Here is an 18,969-nt window from a genome sequence, read left to right on the forward strand (position 1 = left end):
AAAACATAACAAAAGTATTGTCTTGAGAGATGTAGCATTACATGTTTGCCTTACATGCTTGAAAAGCTGCTAGGCTGCAGAAACGTTCATCCAGAATAAGGTACTTGCGCCTCAATGTCTAGTGGACAAGTATAACAGCTTTTTTTTAGTAATTGTTTTAGAAGAGCAACCTTGCATTATACCTGGTATACTGCTTTGAGCATATCATGACATTTATTTCTAAATTTTGCACTTTTAAATTTAGAATCTCAACCACCACATGACGACTTTAGAGGAAAGCCAGCGTTTCCATGTCCTTGCATTACTATTGTATTTATTACTACCATAATATAATTACACTTGTCATTTAATGGTATTGTGATTTATGCATTTTTTATCACAATTTAAGCGCAATGGGATTTAAGCATTTTTTTTTTACTTCATGTCATGTACATGCAAATGCAGTACATGACTTGAAAATTTATGTTCCTCTCACACTGTATTGCTTAGCTTAACCCTCTTTGTGTCGAGGACAATTGTCACACTTCCAGACGTTTTCTTCAGTACATGCTAGTGACGAGGCTCCTTGTCCAAGAATTTCATTTTGTCTACTGAGTGCTGCTGACAAGTGGCGATTGTGTTATTTATTTTTGTGTGAATGGTGCACTACTAGGTGTCACCAGCTTCCCAGAAGGCTGGTCTTTTTGCAGGCTCTGTTGACAGAAATGCAGCAGATGTTTGGCTTTCCAGGGTTTTAGAAACGACGGTGTAATTTAGATGGCTGCAGTGATGATGGCCACCTTTTTCAAAACTGTAATAGCATTTTTGGGACGATTATTCACCTCAAGTAAACAATTACACCTGGAAAGCTCTAGTGAGTTGTGTTAAGAACTTCAATGCAGTACTTGCGATTGTGAGGAAGGAGCATTGTAGCTTCTGGCGGCCTCCCTTGCGTGGATGAGGCTTGCCACCGGCGCCTTTGCGGTTTTTTTCTCGCAGCACCAAAAATGATGTGCCGCATGGAGGACAACAAAAGCATCTATGACTTTTATTACAAAAAATGCGAACTTCATAAAGAATGTTTATGTCATCACGCCTATAAGCAACTTAAAAGCATGAAAAAATTGACAGATATCGACAACAAGAAACAGAAATGAACTGCTGATATTGCAATACCAAAGCTGTTTTCAATTAATCTTTAAAAAATCTGAAAATTTGTGTGATTTCTTGAAAAAGAATTTGGCTCGGAGAGGGTTAAAAGTTACCAGGTTAGTTCATGTTGGTCCGCTTGTGGTGCGCCATTCAATTTGTCGTGTGGACAACCTCATTGTCATTATCACGCATTTTCCTTGCTCAGGATGCACATGTAGTAACACACCTTCTCTTTCACTTTCTAGTTTTTTTACTTGTTGACGATGATTTTTGTTATGTTTCTTTATTTCCACTCACCTAGAAACAGTTGAGAGTGCTGGCCCTGAACAGAACACATCTGATGACTCAAGTCTTATGTCCCAAGCCAAAGTGTTGGCACCATCTGATAGTTCTAAAAGCTCCACCAAGGAGCCTTCAAGGTCTTCTTCTGGTGTGATAGCAAACTCTGATGTGACCAGACCTTCAAGAATTTCACCAGCCACAACCCCCACTGGGCATGTGCCTCCAGGTGCCAGGCTGGCAGCTGCAAGAGCAACCAAGCTGACTCGTACAACTGTGGAAATGAAACCCAAAACTACAGCAGGTTCGCACTTTGTTGCTTCCGTAAGGAGGAAGTTTGGCATAAATCTACTTTACACCTTTACAGTGATACCGTACAAACTCGTGTTAGGGCCGCACTTTTTTTTTTCCACAATTTTGATGAGGTGCAGCCCTTATATGGAGCCGAATCATTTAGTCAAAATGGTGCCGGCACAGCTGATGACTGCTGCACATCCCAGATCCCTGGATGTACCATTGCATCGGAGGTCAACATGCAGCTCTCATCACATAGTAGCGACACGCAGAAGTACGTAGCATGTGAAAATTCGTCGATACATGCATGCGGCATCGGGGCTCTGAACACAATTGCGTCTCTGCTGGAAAATTTTTTTCCCACTTTTTGGCTGCCAATTTCTATGTATGGCCCTTAAACGAGTCTATACAGTAGCTATTATGGCCTCTTCCCTGGCTTGAAATATTGTAGTACATTAGTATCAGCAATAGTAATAGTACTTGGGAGAAGAAACAGCACTTTAGCACAGGGCAAGAGATGACACTAACGTCCTGCGCTAAAGCACTTGTCTTGTTCTGTGCTAAAGTGTTGTTTCTTCCTGTTTTTATCTTGTTTTCAGGTGTTCCTCTAAATTGAAAAATGGATGCAGTCAAAATTTTTTCTCTAGAAGGTTTAGGACATTTATCTTTCTAAGACTGTGTGTGTCTTATGACAAGGGTTCAACCTTTATGTGGATATTAATGTCAGCAATGATAAAAGCTTTTCAGCCTGGTGTATGAGTGTTGATCCAGAAAAAAGGTTCCCATCAATTTTAGAAATAGACAACATTGTTTATTCTCTTGGAAATTTACATTATTGGAAAGATGAAACTTTGCTCTATTTTTCTACATGATCGCCATCGTTTTCTACACATTTTTGTAAACGGTCCTCCAATTTCTGTATTCCAATGTCATAGAACTCTGCCGCCAACCAGTTGAAGAAGCGTTTCACCTCTTCTTTGACTTCATCGTCGCTCTGGAAGCATTGGCCACTCAAATGTTTTTTTAATTTGGGGAACAAGTGATAATCACTAGGGGCAAGGTCTGGACTGTATGTGTGGGGTGACAGTCCACCCAAAGTTTGTCAAAAGTTCCTGGGTTTGACAGGAGACGTGAGGTCGGGCCTTGTCGTGTAGCAGTGTTACACCGGCTGCCAGTCGTCCTTGCCGGCGGTTCTGGATAGGTCGCCTGAGTTTTCTTAGTGTTGCACAATAACTTTCTGAGTTTATTGTTGTCCTGCGTTCCATCAAATTGATCAGCAGTATCCCCGTACGATTCCAAAAAACACTCGCCATGACTTTGCCAGCAGAAGGAGTTTGTTTGAACTATTTTGCGACTGGTGACTCTGGGTGACGCCACTGTTTGGATTTTTGTTTAGTTTCGGGAGTGAAATGAAACACCCAAATTTCATCTCTCGTAACAACGGAGTCCAACAATTCTTCCTTATCTTCTTGACACTTCTGAAGAAACTGGCGAGCACAGTCAAGGCATTTCTCCTTGTGGTCTAATGTCAATAGCTGCGGTACCCATCAAGCACAACATTTGTGATACCCCAATTTTTCAGTCAAAGCTCTTTCCACTGTACCATGAGAACTCCCAGGAATCTGAGCAACAAGTTCACGGATGGTGATCCTCCTGTTTCGTAGCACTTCGTGTTGGACCATCTTGATAACCGCCTCCGAAACTGATGGTCTTCCACTCCGTTCATCGTGGAATTCCTTCCTACCAGCACTAAACTCCCTGCACCACTTGCGGAGTGTTGAACCAACATACACTTGTCGCCATACACCTCCCTCAACTGACGATGAATAACCATGGGCGGAGTCCCTCTGGCATGCAAAAGGCAAATTACGGAACGAATCTCGCACTTGGTGGGATCAACAATAGGAGCCTCCATATTGGATGGCTGCTGAGCCAAGAATGAGCGGCGCAGTGAAGCGCGGCCAAGGGGAATTGAGAGGGGGGAACAGCCGGATTTTGCCTCGCACCTTCCGGTGTGGCTGGAGCTCTTTGGGAACCTTATTTCTAGAGCAACCCAAGTACATCACCATTAACATTTTGTTGTGAAATTGTGCCATAACTGTTAGCTACCAAGAGAATGGCGATGTCTGATTCTGATGAGGTCTTGATCAACCAAAGCATCTTGGAAATGTGGTATTGTGTGGTCCTATTTGATAGAGGTTAGGCAAAGGTGGCTGTAATAAATTTAATCCCCATATTCTCAGACAATCCTTGACTCTAAGCTCTTACTTCACTCCACCAAGTGGAGTGCAGCACTGTTCTTTGCTGAAGATGCTATGCTTCTCAAAAATTGCTCTGGAGTATCAATGAGGCGTAGTGTCGATTGATGGCACTGCTATACACTATCAAGGTGAAGTGTTCAGGGTAGGAACATTTCATAATACGGGAACAAGCTGCAGGGAAACCAATTGAGTTGTGCAGAAAACATCAAAGTGGTGTCGGATTTATAGAACAGAAAGTATTGAATGCTTGAGCGTAATTAATTTGCATAAAACTTTTTGTAAGAAATCCTGCTAGCTGTAGGGGGCATTGTGAATCTTTATTAAACCCTGCAAAGGGAACCCTGCACTTTGTGACCAATTGACTAAGAAAGGTGCCAAGCTCCTCAAACTGAGGGAGATTTGTCATCTTATGGAAAGTTATCTCCCCCAGGAAGCTCTATGCATTTTCCTTGTACCACTTGGTTAGTTTCAGGAGGGTACTGATTTCCTCTTCCACGCTGAAGCTTCTATTACAGCAGGTCAGTAGAATGTAGTTGTACAGTGCAATAAGCCTCCTCCACAATTTGGTTGTGAGCAGTGTTGCCATTTGGCAACGGTGCTGTAGCTCACTGCTGTTCCTTGGCTTGGCAATAATATTGTAACAATGTAGTGTTAATATTAAGCAAAAATGTTTGATGTATCCTATCCTTGTGTTTATCCTCAAAAACACTCCGTTTTTAACATTGGAGGCAGTATTTTGAAGGACGTAGAGATTTTTCTATTGTGGTAACCTGAAACTCTGCAAACAAGTGAGCATGCAATTCTATTTTGTGTGTCATACAGAGCACAAGGCCATATCATACAGTTCTTCCCTGAAGAGTGGGCAGCAGTCGGCACATTCTGCAGCGACAAAGCCTCGTGCCACAGAAGCCAGTGCGACAGCAAACAAGTCAGGTGCTGGTGTTCATCCACAGAGGATGGGCGGGCCAGGCCGTAGCTCGTCATCAGTGCTCTCTGCTGCACATGCACCAACTCCAACCTCTCACAAGCCTACTTCACTTTCTACCACAAATACACTGGTCAAGTCGGGGCAAGATGGAAAGAGTGGATCTACTCTGTCGTTGAGCAGTAGCTCCAGTGGGCGTAGCTGGGCAGACAAAGTGAAAGGACCAAGTGCATCTGAAGACCGCAGCCTGACAAAGAGCATTTCCTTGGACCCAATTGCTGTGGAGCCTGGTAGGTGCTGTAGCTGCTGCAGAACTAGCAGAAACTTTAGAACATGCAATGGCTGCACTTCAGCGACAGATACAACCCCGAACTGTGGGAAAAAAATTTTAAAATCGAAAAAAGATGCTTTTGAATTTGTCAGCAAGCAAACCTCTAACACTGGTAGCTGAGATTAACTGTGAAGAAAGCAACAAAGCTTCCCCACTCACAGAAAGCCGTAGCTTTGGTCATGAATTAGGTGCGTTTTGTGCTTGCTGGTGCTGGTCCACCTTGGCTTACACAAATCCATATGCAGTAGGTTGATATTGCCAAGTTACATTTTCAAAATAAATCTTGAAAATAATTTTATATACTAAATATCTACACCATATAATTTTGCTCGAAATCTGTGTCGTGATTTGAAGCACTGTATAGGTGTCTATATATTGATAGAGTAAAGCGATGGCCGTTAACAGTTGATATATTGACATAAGTGAATACTAGTAGTGTGTATAATACTAAGACTAAGAGCATTGAAATTGACTTCAAGTATTTCATTTTTGCAAGAAGTTACTAAGTGATTTTTGAGAGATATGTATGTTTAATGTGATATATTGCTTGTTATATTTTCTAAACACAAATAACAACCTTCGCCAAATATTGTTCACTGGGCACATAAGAGAAATCAAAGGTAATAAAACTAAAATATTCAGCATTAAGCAGGACATCGAAAAAAAAAAAAAAATACTGGTTCGGTTTTGGTTCAATATACACACATTTCATTCCATCTCAGTTCCGGTTCGGACAAATAAAAATTTATAATTGTTTGCATATCTGTTTGCAACACTGAACAGGTTCACAAACTGGTTCAGCATAGTCCATTTTTTCTGCCCCATGGTATGTTGCATAGTACTATCGCCTGTTCGTGTGGCGCATTGCGAAGTTTCATCAGAATGAGGCAGAAATTTACGAATGAATTACACAGATACAGGTGAATTTTCATGTACATATTAAAGACAGACGTAATTGGTGACAATCCCTGCATCAGCATAAAATATGCATATCTTGCACACTTGTTACTTTGACAGCAGCATAGCCAGATAATTTTATCTCTGCTTCAAGTTTTTACTGCTGGACTGCTGCTGAGCGAACTGTGGCATTTGATATCTATTGTGTCAAAGACAGTGTGAATTCACATTATATTGCATAAATTACAACTTCAATCTTCTAATCAGTAGCAAGAAAAGAAGCCAGCAGTTCGCATTTCGCTCAGTTTACTGCTTTTTTAGAAACGGGTGAGGACATTGATGCTTCTGAAGGATGAACAAGAATGGTTTGTGCTGAACCATATCTTGTGCATCTGCACGTGCGCATAGTCTTGCGCTGGCCAAAGGTGGGCAAAGTCAAAAGCATACATATTGTACCCCATGAATAATTTCTACAACTTGAAGAGTGCTGTACCGTACTTGGCGATGCACCAAACAAGGTTGAGCCATGGCACGTAACAAAAGCAGATTTTGCGGGTCATTTACAGCCGCATTTACCGCTGACTGAAAAAGTGATGGCATTCATTAGCCAATGCAGTGTTATTGTTACAATAAGTTGTGCAGCTGAACTCGATATCATTCCTTGAGGACATTGCCTTCTCCACTATCCTTGTTTATGTAGCTTTAATAACAAGTTGAGCTAACGGCGGAATTGGGAGTGTCACCAAAAATTTTGATTCTGCAGATCCCATGAAACAACCATTAAGCCGCGGAACACAGCTGGCCGTGCCAAGTTCAGAATTACCAGTCTCTCTACCGAGGTGGCCATGTTACCAACACATGCCCTATCTTCATTCTCGCACAGAACACAACTCGCGAGTCATAACTGCAAAAGGCGAAAAAGACATGCTACAAATGACTTGATGGTGGCACCCTTCAAATGTATATATTGCGCGGCGAAAATACCAGTCAGGGTTCTTCGAGTCGCAACAACAACACGGTGCAGTCATGCCTTGCTGGCGAGCTCAGGGTAGTTCGATCATGCTCCAAACTACACCCCTGCAATAACAGTCTTCTAGTACGGTGCAACAAATGATACAGTAATTATTCAAAGGATCACGTTTTTGGAATTGAGATACATGCAAAGTGTAGGCCTTGCTGCAATTTTGGGTGTATTCGTGGGATTCTTTCGCGCTCAGAAAAACAGTTTTATGCAGCACGTATTGAGCAACAGAAAGCTGTATTGGGAGTTTTTCATGTTGCTCTACAACTTTCTCATTGATACTTTTAATCTAACTATAATATTTGAGAAGTTGATGAATTAATGAAGCCTAATTATGTAATTAAGCAGAATGCAAAATATAGTCTATCTCCAAGCGATGGCAAACAATATTACCTTGGTTCTGTCCAGCTACATGGCATCTGCATATCTTTAAGTCTTGGTGTGTGATAGTGGGGCACCCTGTGATGTGACCAGCATGTTATATGCTGAAGAAATAAAACGAAGGACACCGACCAACATAGAAGTGCTAAAAAATGAAAAAATCTAAAAGACGTTTCGGCTTCGCTACGGAAGCCTTGTTCACAATGGGATGACGGAAGGTTCATGGAAGCTTATGTATGCTTTAGAACGTAACGTAAGCAGCGCGTGTATAACGGGGGGAGGGTTCCCTCATTTCGATTAAGCGTGTGACGTGTTTTTTGTATCTCCAGTGATTCCAGATACAGACGCGATTCTTGGTTTCTTTCTTGGCCGATAATTCTCGAGCGATCCCAGTCGATATTGTGGCCCGTTGCATCCGTGTGCTCGGCAAGGGCATTCGACACTGTACGCTTCTTTTCGACATCTTTCTTATGCTGCCTCAGTCTCTGTTTGAAGTTGCCCGATTCACCGATGTATGCGTAGTCGCAATCTGCGCAGGGTATCTTATAGACCACGCCGGGAAACGATTCTCTCGGAAGCCTGTCCTTACCGCCGACGAGCGCTTGCGTCAGCTTACATACGGGCACGTGCGCCACCTCAACGTCATAACTGCGTAGAACGCGAGACAAGGTTTCGCTTATTCCTGGAACGTAAGGTATGGCAGCACGCTTTCTTGGTCGGGGATTGGTCGGACGAGCTGGATTGGACAGACGGCGCTCCACAGCAGTCAAAAAGGATGTGGGGTAGCCGCTTGCCGAGAGATCACCTCGCACGTGGTCCAAGTCAGTGGAACGGCTTTCTGCTGTGGTGCAAATGCGGTTCGTACGGTTGAGCAGTGAGGCAGCAACCGACCGACCAGACGGGCTTCCGTCGAACCCTCGATTTCATGTTATATGCTGGGTCCGTTACCATAGAGACATTGAACGTAATGTGCTAGCAGACTAACTGGCCGCATCAATTACGTTGCAAGCTATTACTACTCCTACCACTGCTATCCGTGCCACAAATCTGAAACCCTTTTGTGAAAGAAACTGTGAAGCCATTGGCAACGCTTGTCGGACGCTGAAATGAATAATAAGCTTCACTTGATTAAGCCGCTGTTAGGTTTCTGGCTCTCCACAACGAAAACATGATGAGCTGATGTCCCATTCTGTCGTCTCAAAATAGAACACACATATGGCACCCACAGTTTTTTGCTGACTTGTGATGAACCACCAACCTGTGCCAGATGTGGTGAGACTGACCTTCCTCCATGACCTCCTAGACTTTCGGGTAGCTGAAACAGAGAGAAAAGCATTCTCCTATAGCACACCGCTATCATGTCTTCTCCATCCCATTATGTTTCTTCGTGAAGAACCACTTTTCAACACCAAAGCAGTCCTAGCTTTCTTAAATGATGTTGTCCTACGTGTTATTAGCCCAGTAAGTTCATAGCCCATCCTCTTTGCAGAGAATGCTGCTGTGACAGTACTTTTGTATAGCACATGCCTCTAGGTCCTTCTGTTTCAAGGGCTCTGTTTAGGCAGTAGTGCTTCTTGTCAATTTTTCCATCTGACATACTTTGTATATTGTATCATTCTTTCACTATGCATTTTCCATGTCCATAGTACATGTCGTTAGTCATTGCCATAATCTTATTACATGTAGATATTACTCACTTCACAGCAACTTTCTTTTTGCCCCTTTACAGCCACATAACATCTACTTCTCAGAATTCATCACTCCACTGCAAACTCACTAACATTGGCATGGCGCTCTTTGGCCATACCTGGCCCTTGCACTACTAAACAACAAACATTCATTCATTCAAATATATGTCAAGAGGACAATTCCTTTAATAAAGCAAGCCAAGATTTTATGCCCATTTTTCCTGGGTCTGGCATGTTTGCTTGGTTAGTCTCTCGCCGAGTAAAGAGCAGTTTACTAATGCACTATCTCCAGGATCGCCCCATCTTAGTCGGCGCGCCAACCTTGGAAACAATGTCATAGCAAAGTGCGTGCGATCTTGGACGCAGTATAATGCACGGTCAGGTGATGGGGGTCTCCACGTCTTGCTTGGTAGGCACATAATTGCTGTTCTGCACAACTCTGTGCAGAATATGACTGGTTTATAGAATTTGGTTGCAGATGCCGCATTGGTTTCCGAAATGCTTTTCTAGAAAGTGGTGATTGATGTACCGGTTGGTTTCTGCATATGGGTAAGGCACGGTGGGAAGGGGAGTGCCACCCAAGGCACATATGGCTACATAGAGCGACAAATAACCACCTCCTTGTGATTCAACACATTTTAATGCTGACTAAAACTTCTACTTGCTCTACAAGGTTCACTGTGGTGGCCGAGGGACACGTTCATCTCTGAAATCTGCAGTGCATCTGTCTTAATTAGCCACTTTGCGTTGCAGAAGACATTCACAATATGACAATCGTGAAATGAATTGTGTAGGAATAGTTCCACACTATGTTTTCTTTGTGCTTCGGTGGTAAACATTACCATTATTAAAAATACATAATTAGAGATGTGACCTAGGCGAGCTGATAAACTGTGTTCCAATTGAAGACATTTAGTAAAAGATATTGGCTTTCTTACCTTTTTTTAATACTTTGCTTATAATCAATTGTATGGCATCTAATGAACTGCTTCATGAAGGCTTTGCTTCTCATAGATTCTGACATGTGGGTTGAATCAGCATAATTTCTCTCTCTCTATTTTTTTATTTTTTATTTGTTGTTATTTTTTTTTTTTTTTTACCTATGCAACTTCAGTGACAGTATCTACAGCACTTAGTCTAGCACTGGATCTTCCATAAATTGAGTATGTGAGGCAAAACAGCACGGCAGCTCCTTAAGAGTTGCTTGGAAGTCCACGTTTATCAAAGTCAAGAAATGCATTTGGTTTTAAAACAGACCTTTTCAGAGATACTTTGCCACAGAAAAGTACTTCAATGCGTTCAGCAGAAGTGAAGTTATTGACAATCAGTGATTGCCTATAACCCCTCTTCACGGTGCTCTAGGTCCTTCTTCAGTGCCTTGCACTGTGAAGGCTATGATGGAGTGGGGTGGTGCATACAATGCTTCACCTTCTGAACGTCACCATGGCATGAAGCTCGTATTATTTTGGTTGCCCACATAAATGGCATTACTTCTAACCTTGGCACCTACGATGTGCCAAACTCGGAGGCTATCCCTCAGCTCACGATTGAATTCACGCTGTCTCGTCCGTTTGCTGTGCTACAGTGTACTAGGTACCTGCGCGCAGATATTCTTTCACTGAGTGACATGAGTAGTACATTCCCTCTTGCACTTATCTCTATGGCAATCACACATTTCCGAGAGTTGAACTAACTTCATCATCATGTCTGCTCGTGTGAGTACGTTGGCAGTGTTCACATCAGCTAAGCGATGGATGATGCACTCCAGACTCGTATTGCAAGGATTGCTAATGTAATGAACTTCGACCATAATGGCGGCACACCTCGAGGGTGTGCAACTCTGGAAGCAGATGACCTGTTCATAAGATGTTAGGGCTCAAGCCTAAATTCTTTCCCTACAGTGGGGAAAATAGGCGTTTTTTGTAGATTACATGAGATTTTTTTCTTTTTGTGAAGGAACTACTGCACTCAGTATTTTATGTTATGCTTAAACAAGAAGCAGAATGAATGCACTTTTCATGCATAAATGTTTTATTGACAAAATATATGTCATAAAAAAGATATAAGTTGCCGGAATCAAGGTAGTGGGAAAAAAATTGCACTAAGTTTGTAAAGACACGCTTGTATCTGCTATGAAAAAAAATGTTACAGAAATTATGAGATATACAAAATTTATTGCCATCTGATAGGCACTATCTACAAAAAAAAAAATCTAAATTTTTCATTGACTAGGTCTTCCACTGCAAAAATTTAACTGCAAGCACTACAGTTGGATGTGCCATGCGGCGAAGCAGTTAATCAATGTAAGACACAGCGGAATGTTGCATGTCTTGTAGTAAACTCTTGTTTTCTGCTCGGTTTTCCTGTCATAGCATCTCTTGCAGTTTCTATAAGTCTCCCTCTGGGCAGGCTCTCAAGCACTAGTATAAATTACAACAATGACGGGCCAAAGCAGAAAGCGAAACTAACTGGGTTGTGGCCACTGATGTTCTGGGCCGACTTGCGTTGTCACTCTTAGGGTCAAAATCCGACGAAAAGGCAGCGTCCTCAGACTCGCTTCTGCTCGATCAATTGATAAGGTCAACCGCAGATGCAGCGGAAAGATCTGTGATCTCTTGAAGTGTGCACACGTGCCACACTTGGATGTGGACATTTTTGCTTTCTACTTCGACGATCACAAACTTAGGAGCACGTCTATAAATCACCGTCAAGTGGGGAAAAAGCAAACTGCTTAGGAAACAAAAATGTAGTTGTCCTCCTTCATATCCGATGGTGCAGTGTTTCCGAGTGCCATGGAAGGCCTCGAAAGTGGTGTCTCAAACCATTGATAGCGTGCTAATGATGCCTACTGGGCGCGGAAGGGAGAGAGTTGAGTCGCATCAGCCACAACTACCAATCAGAGCATGCTGTTGGCCTGAGTGAGCGTCAGTGAGCTCAGCAAGCGCGCTTATTGCAGCACCCCATGGTGGTCATGGTATCTACGCTATGCTGCAGATGCAGCTGCATGCAACTGTAATGGTTAAGATGCACGGCAGACCTTAAGTGCATGCTTGCGCCCATGTGCTCCAGTTTGGTCGTGCTATTTGGTGCAGACCAGCCTTGTCCTGCACTACCTTGACCGACGGATAGCAGCCACATCAAAATTGCGCATTTTATTTGCACAAGTAAGCTCAATACGAAGCGAAGTCTGCCAAGCCGTCTAGCCACTGGCAGCCAGGTACAAGATGTACCCTTGACAGCATGTGCTGTCAAGGGTACATCTTGTCTGATCTTAGGTTTCGTATGGTTCGAGGCTAGTTGAGTGTGCAAAACTGGTCGAAATTAGCGAGATGGGACAGCTACGACACCGATAAGCAGGGTGGCCAAAGCTTATTTCCTACGCAGGTGGCCGCAGCTGCCCATGAGCAGGCGGTAGTCGGCGATAGTACGATAGTTGTACTTCCGGAACTGTGTAATTGCTAGCCAAACTAGAAATGCAGATGTTCACTTACTTCAGCTGGTTTGATCTTGAAACAGTTTTAACAATTTTGTACAAATGTACTGTGTCGTTAGGGTAGGTCCTTCTGATTATTAATTGATGCATTTAAGTGCTCCGCGTAATGTAATTTATTATACTGTGCACAGCTACTGATTGCAGTGGCGCTGCTCTCCTGAGTTTTCAGCCACCCCTTCACAAGTGATGTAGGTAAGGTAGCCCAATTGACATCAATTGGGGGAGCTATCTGATTAGCTACCCAGGTTGCATAAGCAATAATTTTTCCAATTTTGTAGTAAGGAAATGTTTGTTATTGTTGGAATGTTGGTTAATTTGTTCCGGTAAAAAAAAAGTAACCGAAAGAGAATACACAACAATTTATCGCTACACTTAAGCACTTCCGGCAAGCAAGTTTCATCTGCTTGTGTTAGAACATCTACGCAGTCAGTGTAGATCTTGAGCTTTCTATTCATGAGCGCCATGGATCGCCCTTGTTACATAGTGGGCAGTAGCATAGTCGTGAACATGTCGTCCCCTTAAATGTTTAAAATGTTATACACTTGGTTACAGCAGTATTAAGCCTGTCTTTGGCTGGTTAAGTTCTGCGCCACCGGGTGGCTGCACCACTCACATTACGCTAAAGCCCTTTCATCTCAGGGGTAGTAGTATGGAGGGGCTTTAGTTTATGCCTCCGTCCATCCATCAGAATGCCCTGCTTGCCTGCGGTTGCCAGAATACCAGGCATGCTCGGCGCTGTGACAAAATGCCCACAGTGCACCTTGCTTGTTTAGCTTTCACTGGGCATCGACGGCCAGGCGGCTACCGGAGAGGTTGGAGAGGCTTCGTGCACTGGCTCCAAGACAACCGGAAGTAGATGACACTATGTCACATCATGACACAGTCACTGAAGGCGGACATTAGCCCCAATCACTCTGCAAACAGGTTGAGAAAAAGCATGGCTGGGAGCAGGGTAACTTTAATCATCCGTAGCTCTATTAATCTAAGATGCTTCACTTAAATTGTAGCGCAAATGTTTTGCTATAGCTGTGCCCTACGTGTCTCCAAAATTTGTCCAAACTGTTTCAGGGACCCTTTAAACTGCATCAATAAATATACACAGTAACAGCAGGACGAAGTGCACTGATCCAAACACACTTCTCGATTGATGTCAGCTACTGGCTGGTACCATTGCATTGTATTGGTATTAGAATCTGCTGTATGACAAAATATAGCAGCCGGGAAAGAACACACAGCTGCAAAATTTGACTGACATGTCCACAGCAGCGTATGCTATTCGCTGACTGTGTTTTTTCACCAAGTTCAATGGATGGTACTGGACTCATTTAAATGGAACTTGATGTTTGGATAATCAGATCTTTATTTGCTCAACAGTGGAAAAGTTTGGGCTGTTTGTTGAGTTGATGGTATAGCATGAGCTCAGATAAGGATGTGAAAACAAATGCATACACTGCTAACTTGATAGAACATTTTATTAAAACCAGAAGGGGGTCTGTGCAAATCATTATTTGTTTTGAAAACATATATACATTAAACAGGAAAGAGAAAGCAAGGAGCAGGCTGGCAACTGCCACCGGAAGGGGCACAACGTCTGCCTACTCCTCAGAAAGGAGGTGACAGAAACACTGAAATGGAAGATAGGAAGGAGGGGAAGAAAGAGGAAAGAAAGTGCAACGGAACAAATCTAAAAGAATAAAGTAGAACACACAGTACAGGTCACACACAGGAGTGCCAGTCACTGAAGGTCCCGCTACTACAGAATGTTAAATAAAAGAACTAGTGTCTGAACTACAAATGTGAAACAAAGTCAGGTAATTCTAGAAAAGTAAGAAGAGCATGATGAGCCTGATCGCGTCGAGACGCACAACCGCTCAGCTACAAACATTCGTCAAGTGTCGAAAGAACGATAAACAAGCAAACTGAAAACTGTAACATGAATATACTATAATAAATAAAGTGACTTCCTGCAATAGCATTACAAACTACATGCAATTGTTTCTTCTGATGCACTGAATTGCCATGTGCACTTATTGTCCTGTTTTCTTTTTTCTATGCATTTGCTTTATTATACAGGGTGTTTCACGTAACTTGCGACAAGGATTTAAAGAAAGTGGCCAGCAACAGCTGACTGGAGTCAACGGCATATGGTTCGCCATCGTGTGGCGGTCCTTAGAGTATTTTTTATATTCCGCTTAATTAGTTAACTAAGATGAATTAGGCAAATTTTTTTATATTCATTTTAGGGTCAAGTGGGTTTTGTTGCGTTGTAGGGGGGGTTCAGAAATGACCGATCCAATTTTTGTGGCAACGTACATGCTTCGTGGCGATTGTTTTTGGCTTTTAAAGAAAGCCCACGAAATATGAAATAAAACCACATGACTGTGCTTGTGCGCCATCATATTGCACCGCTCTCAATCGTGCGTCGAGCCTATCGCTTATCAGGGACGACAGTGTTTCCTTTTCGTATGCCACCGCCAAAGATGCTGATGAACTGTGAAGCCGAAGTCTGGAGCTGCGGCTTCTCACTTTGCCACGGTCCGTGCACACGGTTCTTCTGCACAAACCACAATTGAGAGCACTGCAATACGATAGCGTACGAGTGTAGTCACATGGTTTTACTTCATATTTTATGGGCTTTCTTTAAACGCTGAAAAGAATTGGCCATGCAGCATGTACATTGCCACAAAAATTGGATTGTTTGTTTCTGAACCTCCTCTACAACACAATGAAACGCACTTGGCCCTAAAGTGAATATTAAAGAAATTGCATAATTCATCTTAGTTAATTAACTAATTAAGCAGATTATAAAATATACTCTAAGGAGTGCCACGTGATGGCAAACCGTGTGCCATTGGTTTCATTCAGCTGCGGCTAACCACATTTTTCATATCCTTGGTGCAAGTTACGTGATACGTGAAACACCTTGTATGTCACTACATAGAATAAAATATCTTAACCTCTCCTTTCTGGGTCTCCTATAGCATCATATGCATATTCATTCTTGTAACCCGTTTAATTGTACTTCATGTATTATATATCATCAAGGAGGATGTATTATGAATTTGTGAATTATCTGTGTTATGTCAGTGCATTCTGTGTACAAATACTCTTGGTACTGTGGTCATTGCGGTCTCTCTTGCTGTAATACTTCTAGATGAAATATGGTACGGGTATATAAATAAGTAAAAGAAAAAGAAAAAAGAATGAAATAGATTCATTATTACACGAGCTCTGAATGTTTGCTCAAATGCAACTTGGCTGCAAGTCGAAAATATCTTGATTTTGCTTCACACAGATGACTCTGAAGGCTGGGAGACTGTGCGCCGCAACAAGCCACGCTCACGGAATTCTCCTCCGAAGAAAATGCTGCCACACCAGGCACCATCCAGCCAAGCTATGGGAGTCAAACGATCTCCTTCAGCACCAGTCATTTCAGCACCTGCTCCCTGTCGGGTTAAAACGCCTCGGCGCTCCTCTGCACCACTTTCCAGTGGACCTCCATCATCGAGACCAGCGAAAAATTCAAGCAGGAGTGCCACAGGACAGCAGCTTGGCCCTAAAAGTGCTACATCCATGCCTTCATTAGTACCGCAAAAGAATCGGGGAGACACTGTCGCAGCGTGTAAAAGCACGACAGCCCCAAGCCTTGGTGCCAGGTCAAAAAGCTTTCTCTGCCCAACTCAGCAAAGTAAGCAAGTTGAGAAGGCTGTTCCTGACACAGAGAACCTTGTGAAGGAAAATGCCACACCTGCAACTTCTCCTGTAGAGGATGCCACAGATAAGACAAAACAGGTCTCAGAACCTGTTGAACAAAATAAACCAACCCTGCAAAGAGATGACCCATTGCAGGAAGAAGATATTTCACAAGTAAGTGAATGAGAATACTGCCCACTGGTGGTTTCATGTTAATTCTTTATCTTGTGTGATAGCTTTCTTGCCATTAGTGCTGTATGCCCGTAGTCAGACCTTGATTAGTGCTGTACCTGCTGCAGTGGCTTTGTCGCTGTGGCAATCTGAGCCCTTGGCTTGAGGCTAATCTTATGGGCATGGTGACTGTGTTTTAATGGGAGTTCAATGCAAGGATATCTTCATACAAAAATTTTGGCACACATTAATAAATTTGTGCTGGTTGAATTTTATATAGAGCCCTAACAGCATAGCAACTGCAACATCATAATTTGAAACTCAAATGGAGTTTTGGGTGTAAAAATCAGTCAATAAATCATTGCAGTGTTCTATATTTCAGTGCTTCAAGACTGGACAGCCCTTTTTGTATTGTTGACGTGGCTGGGTAGTTGGTGCTATGTTTTTTACATATCTAACTGAGAGTGAAACTTTAAGAATATGGCTTGGTGTATTTTTGTTTAATTACAGGAACCAAAACCCATGTCGCCTTTTGAAGAGGATGTTGTTGAGGTCCAAGAGCAGACACTTGAAGGTGTGTTGTATAAAAGAATATATACGCCATTCATGCTAGAATACCTCATCACCATGAAACTTGCATTCTTTCAACACATACTGATTCTCATTGATATAGCCCAATGTATAATAGCCTTCAGGACATCACTGCATGGAAGATGCATATATTTTTCTGTGCATGTTGGGTACAGACATTTCAATATTGGTAATAAGGGTCCCTTTAAACAAGTGTGCCATGAGCGCTAGTTACTCTTGACTCCACATTTACAACACATATCCTACAGTTAATGATGAAGCAGTAAAGTGAAGCCAGGACCACACAAAAACCATTTCTGCAATCACCATTGCTAATCTTGAAACAGCCATTCTTGTACATCACTGCAGTGCTATGTTGAGGAATACCTTTAATAATAAGGATTTTCTTGTTTTTCTAATTGTACCAGTGTTGCATCTGCTGTTCCCATGACATGAACCAGTCAGTTCTAATTTTATTTTGCTATTGTCCTGTTTCTTTGTCAAATTAATGTGCCTCTGAGATATTGTAGCTTCCAACAAGGGGGGGGGGGGAAGGGAAGAACAGGAGAAAAACAACAAGTGTTGCATCTTTATTAAACTGTATTGAATATTTTTTCATGATTGCAGCTGAGGAAATGGTTCATGACATGGGGCTGAGCTGGGGTGACCAAATGGATTGTTTGGAGGAGCTTGAACTACGTACACCAGGACGTGCACTTCAAATGCACGAGAAGCTGTCTTGTGCAACACGAAAGAGGTTGGTTTTGCTTTTGCATGCTCCTTGCTTTGCCAAAGACAAGTCTGAGAAGAATATACCATAGTTACTCGAATCTAGGCCGGCCCCGATTTCTAAGCCGACACCCGAATGTCCGAAGCCCGAAAAAAATTTAAAAAACTTACCTCGAATGTAGGCCGAAAAAAAAGTGAGGACAGCATTCACAAAATAAAACAGCATTTATTTAATACGAACATGCCGAGTTCACTATATGTCATCATCGCTACTAGCCTCGTCGCTATAACCCAGACTACACACATGCTTGTGGACGCACGCAGGCCCGCGTCCGTGCACCCATGCATGCGTAGACAGTGCAGCATGGCTCGCACGTATCGAAACTCGGTGTAACCTTGTTTAACAACTCCTCTCTGTTATCGTGTGCTTATTGTATTGCGATAGCAATGATATGGACATTCCAGGTGCATTTCTGCCGTCGCCGTCGCATTCCGTATGAGTGAAAGCATGAACAATCGTCTAACCTGGTCGCAACACATTGATAATGTTTGTGCGTCTGCTCGATGTAAACTCGGCCTACTGAGACGCAAGCTGAAACATTCTCCTCCATCCGTGAAACAATTGGCATTCAGCACACTCGTAAGGTCGCGATTAGAATATGCTTGCGTCGTCTGGGACCCATTCACGAAAAAAAATATTAAAAAACTGGAAAACATAAACAGGCTTGCCGTTCGCTACATATATGATTGTTATGGACGTTATGACTCCCCCTCTCAATTGATTAATGAAAATAATATTGCCACCTTAGAATCCCGAAGAAAGGTAGCACGCCTAACATTGCTTTTCCTCCTTTGAAAAAGGGAACTACATCTTGGTCATTCACCCTGTCTCCAGCCGCTACCAGCTAGAGCTACCAGAAATTATCACCCCGACAAGATAACCCCATTTTCACGAGTACAAATTGCTTTAAATATTCCTTCTTTCCTAGAACAATAAATGATTGGAACTCTCTGCCGGCCGATGTATTCCTGTCCAATAACATATTACATGCCATTTAAAAACTGCATTTCAAATAAACGTGTGACCGCATGAGTACTTTCATGC

At 42.6% G+C, this 18,969-nt stretch overlaps 1 protein-coding gene across 6 annotated transcripts in view; it reads left to right on the plus strand.

Annotated features, from left to right (window-relative positions):
* Positions 1 to 18,969, plus strand: part of ssp3 (short spindle 3) — a 259,626-nt gene that overhangs the window by 18,022 nt on the left and 222,635 nt on the right. For all 6 annotated transcript variants that reach the window (XM_055076977.2, XM_055076978.1, XM_055076979.1 and 3 more), the window contains 5 exons: positions 1,433 to 1,714; positions 4,788 to 5,180; positions 15,997 to 16,568; positions 17,076 to 17,139; positions 17,763 to 17,892. In XM_055076977.2, coding sequence (XP_054932952.1) covers positions 1,433 to 1,714; positions 4,788 to 5,180; positions 15,997 to 16,568; positions 17,076 to 17,139; positions 17,763 to 17,892 — 1,441 coding nt within the window. The remainder of the gene's footprint in view (positions 1 to 1,432; positions 1,715 to 4,787; positions 5,181 to 15,996; positions 16,569 to 17,075; positions 17,140 to 17,762; positions 17,893 to 18,969) is intronic.

Source organism: Dermacentor andersoni, chromosome 2 (genome assembly GCF_023375885.2).
Source record: "Dermacentor andersoni chromosome 2, qqDerAnde1_hic_scaffold, whole genome shotgun sequence".
NCBI classification, from domain to species: Eukaryota; Metazoa; Arthropoda; class Arachnida; order Ixodida; family Ixodidae; genus Dermacentor; species Dermacentor andersoni.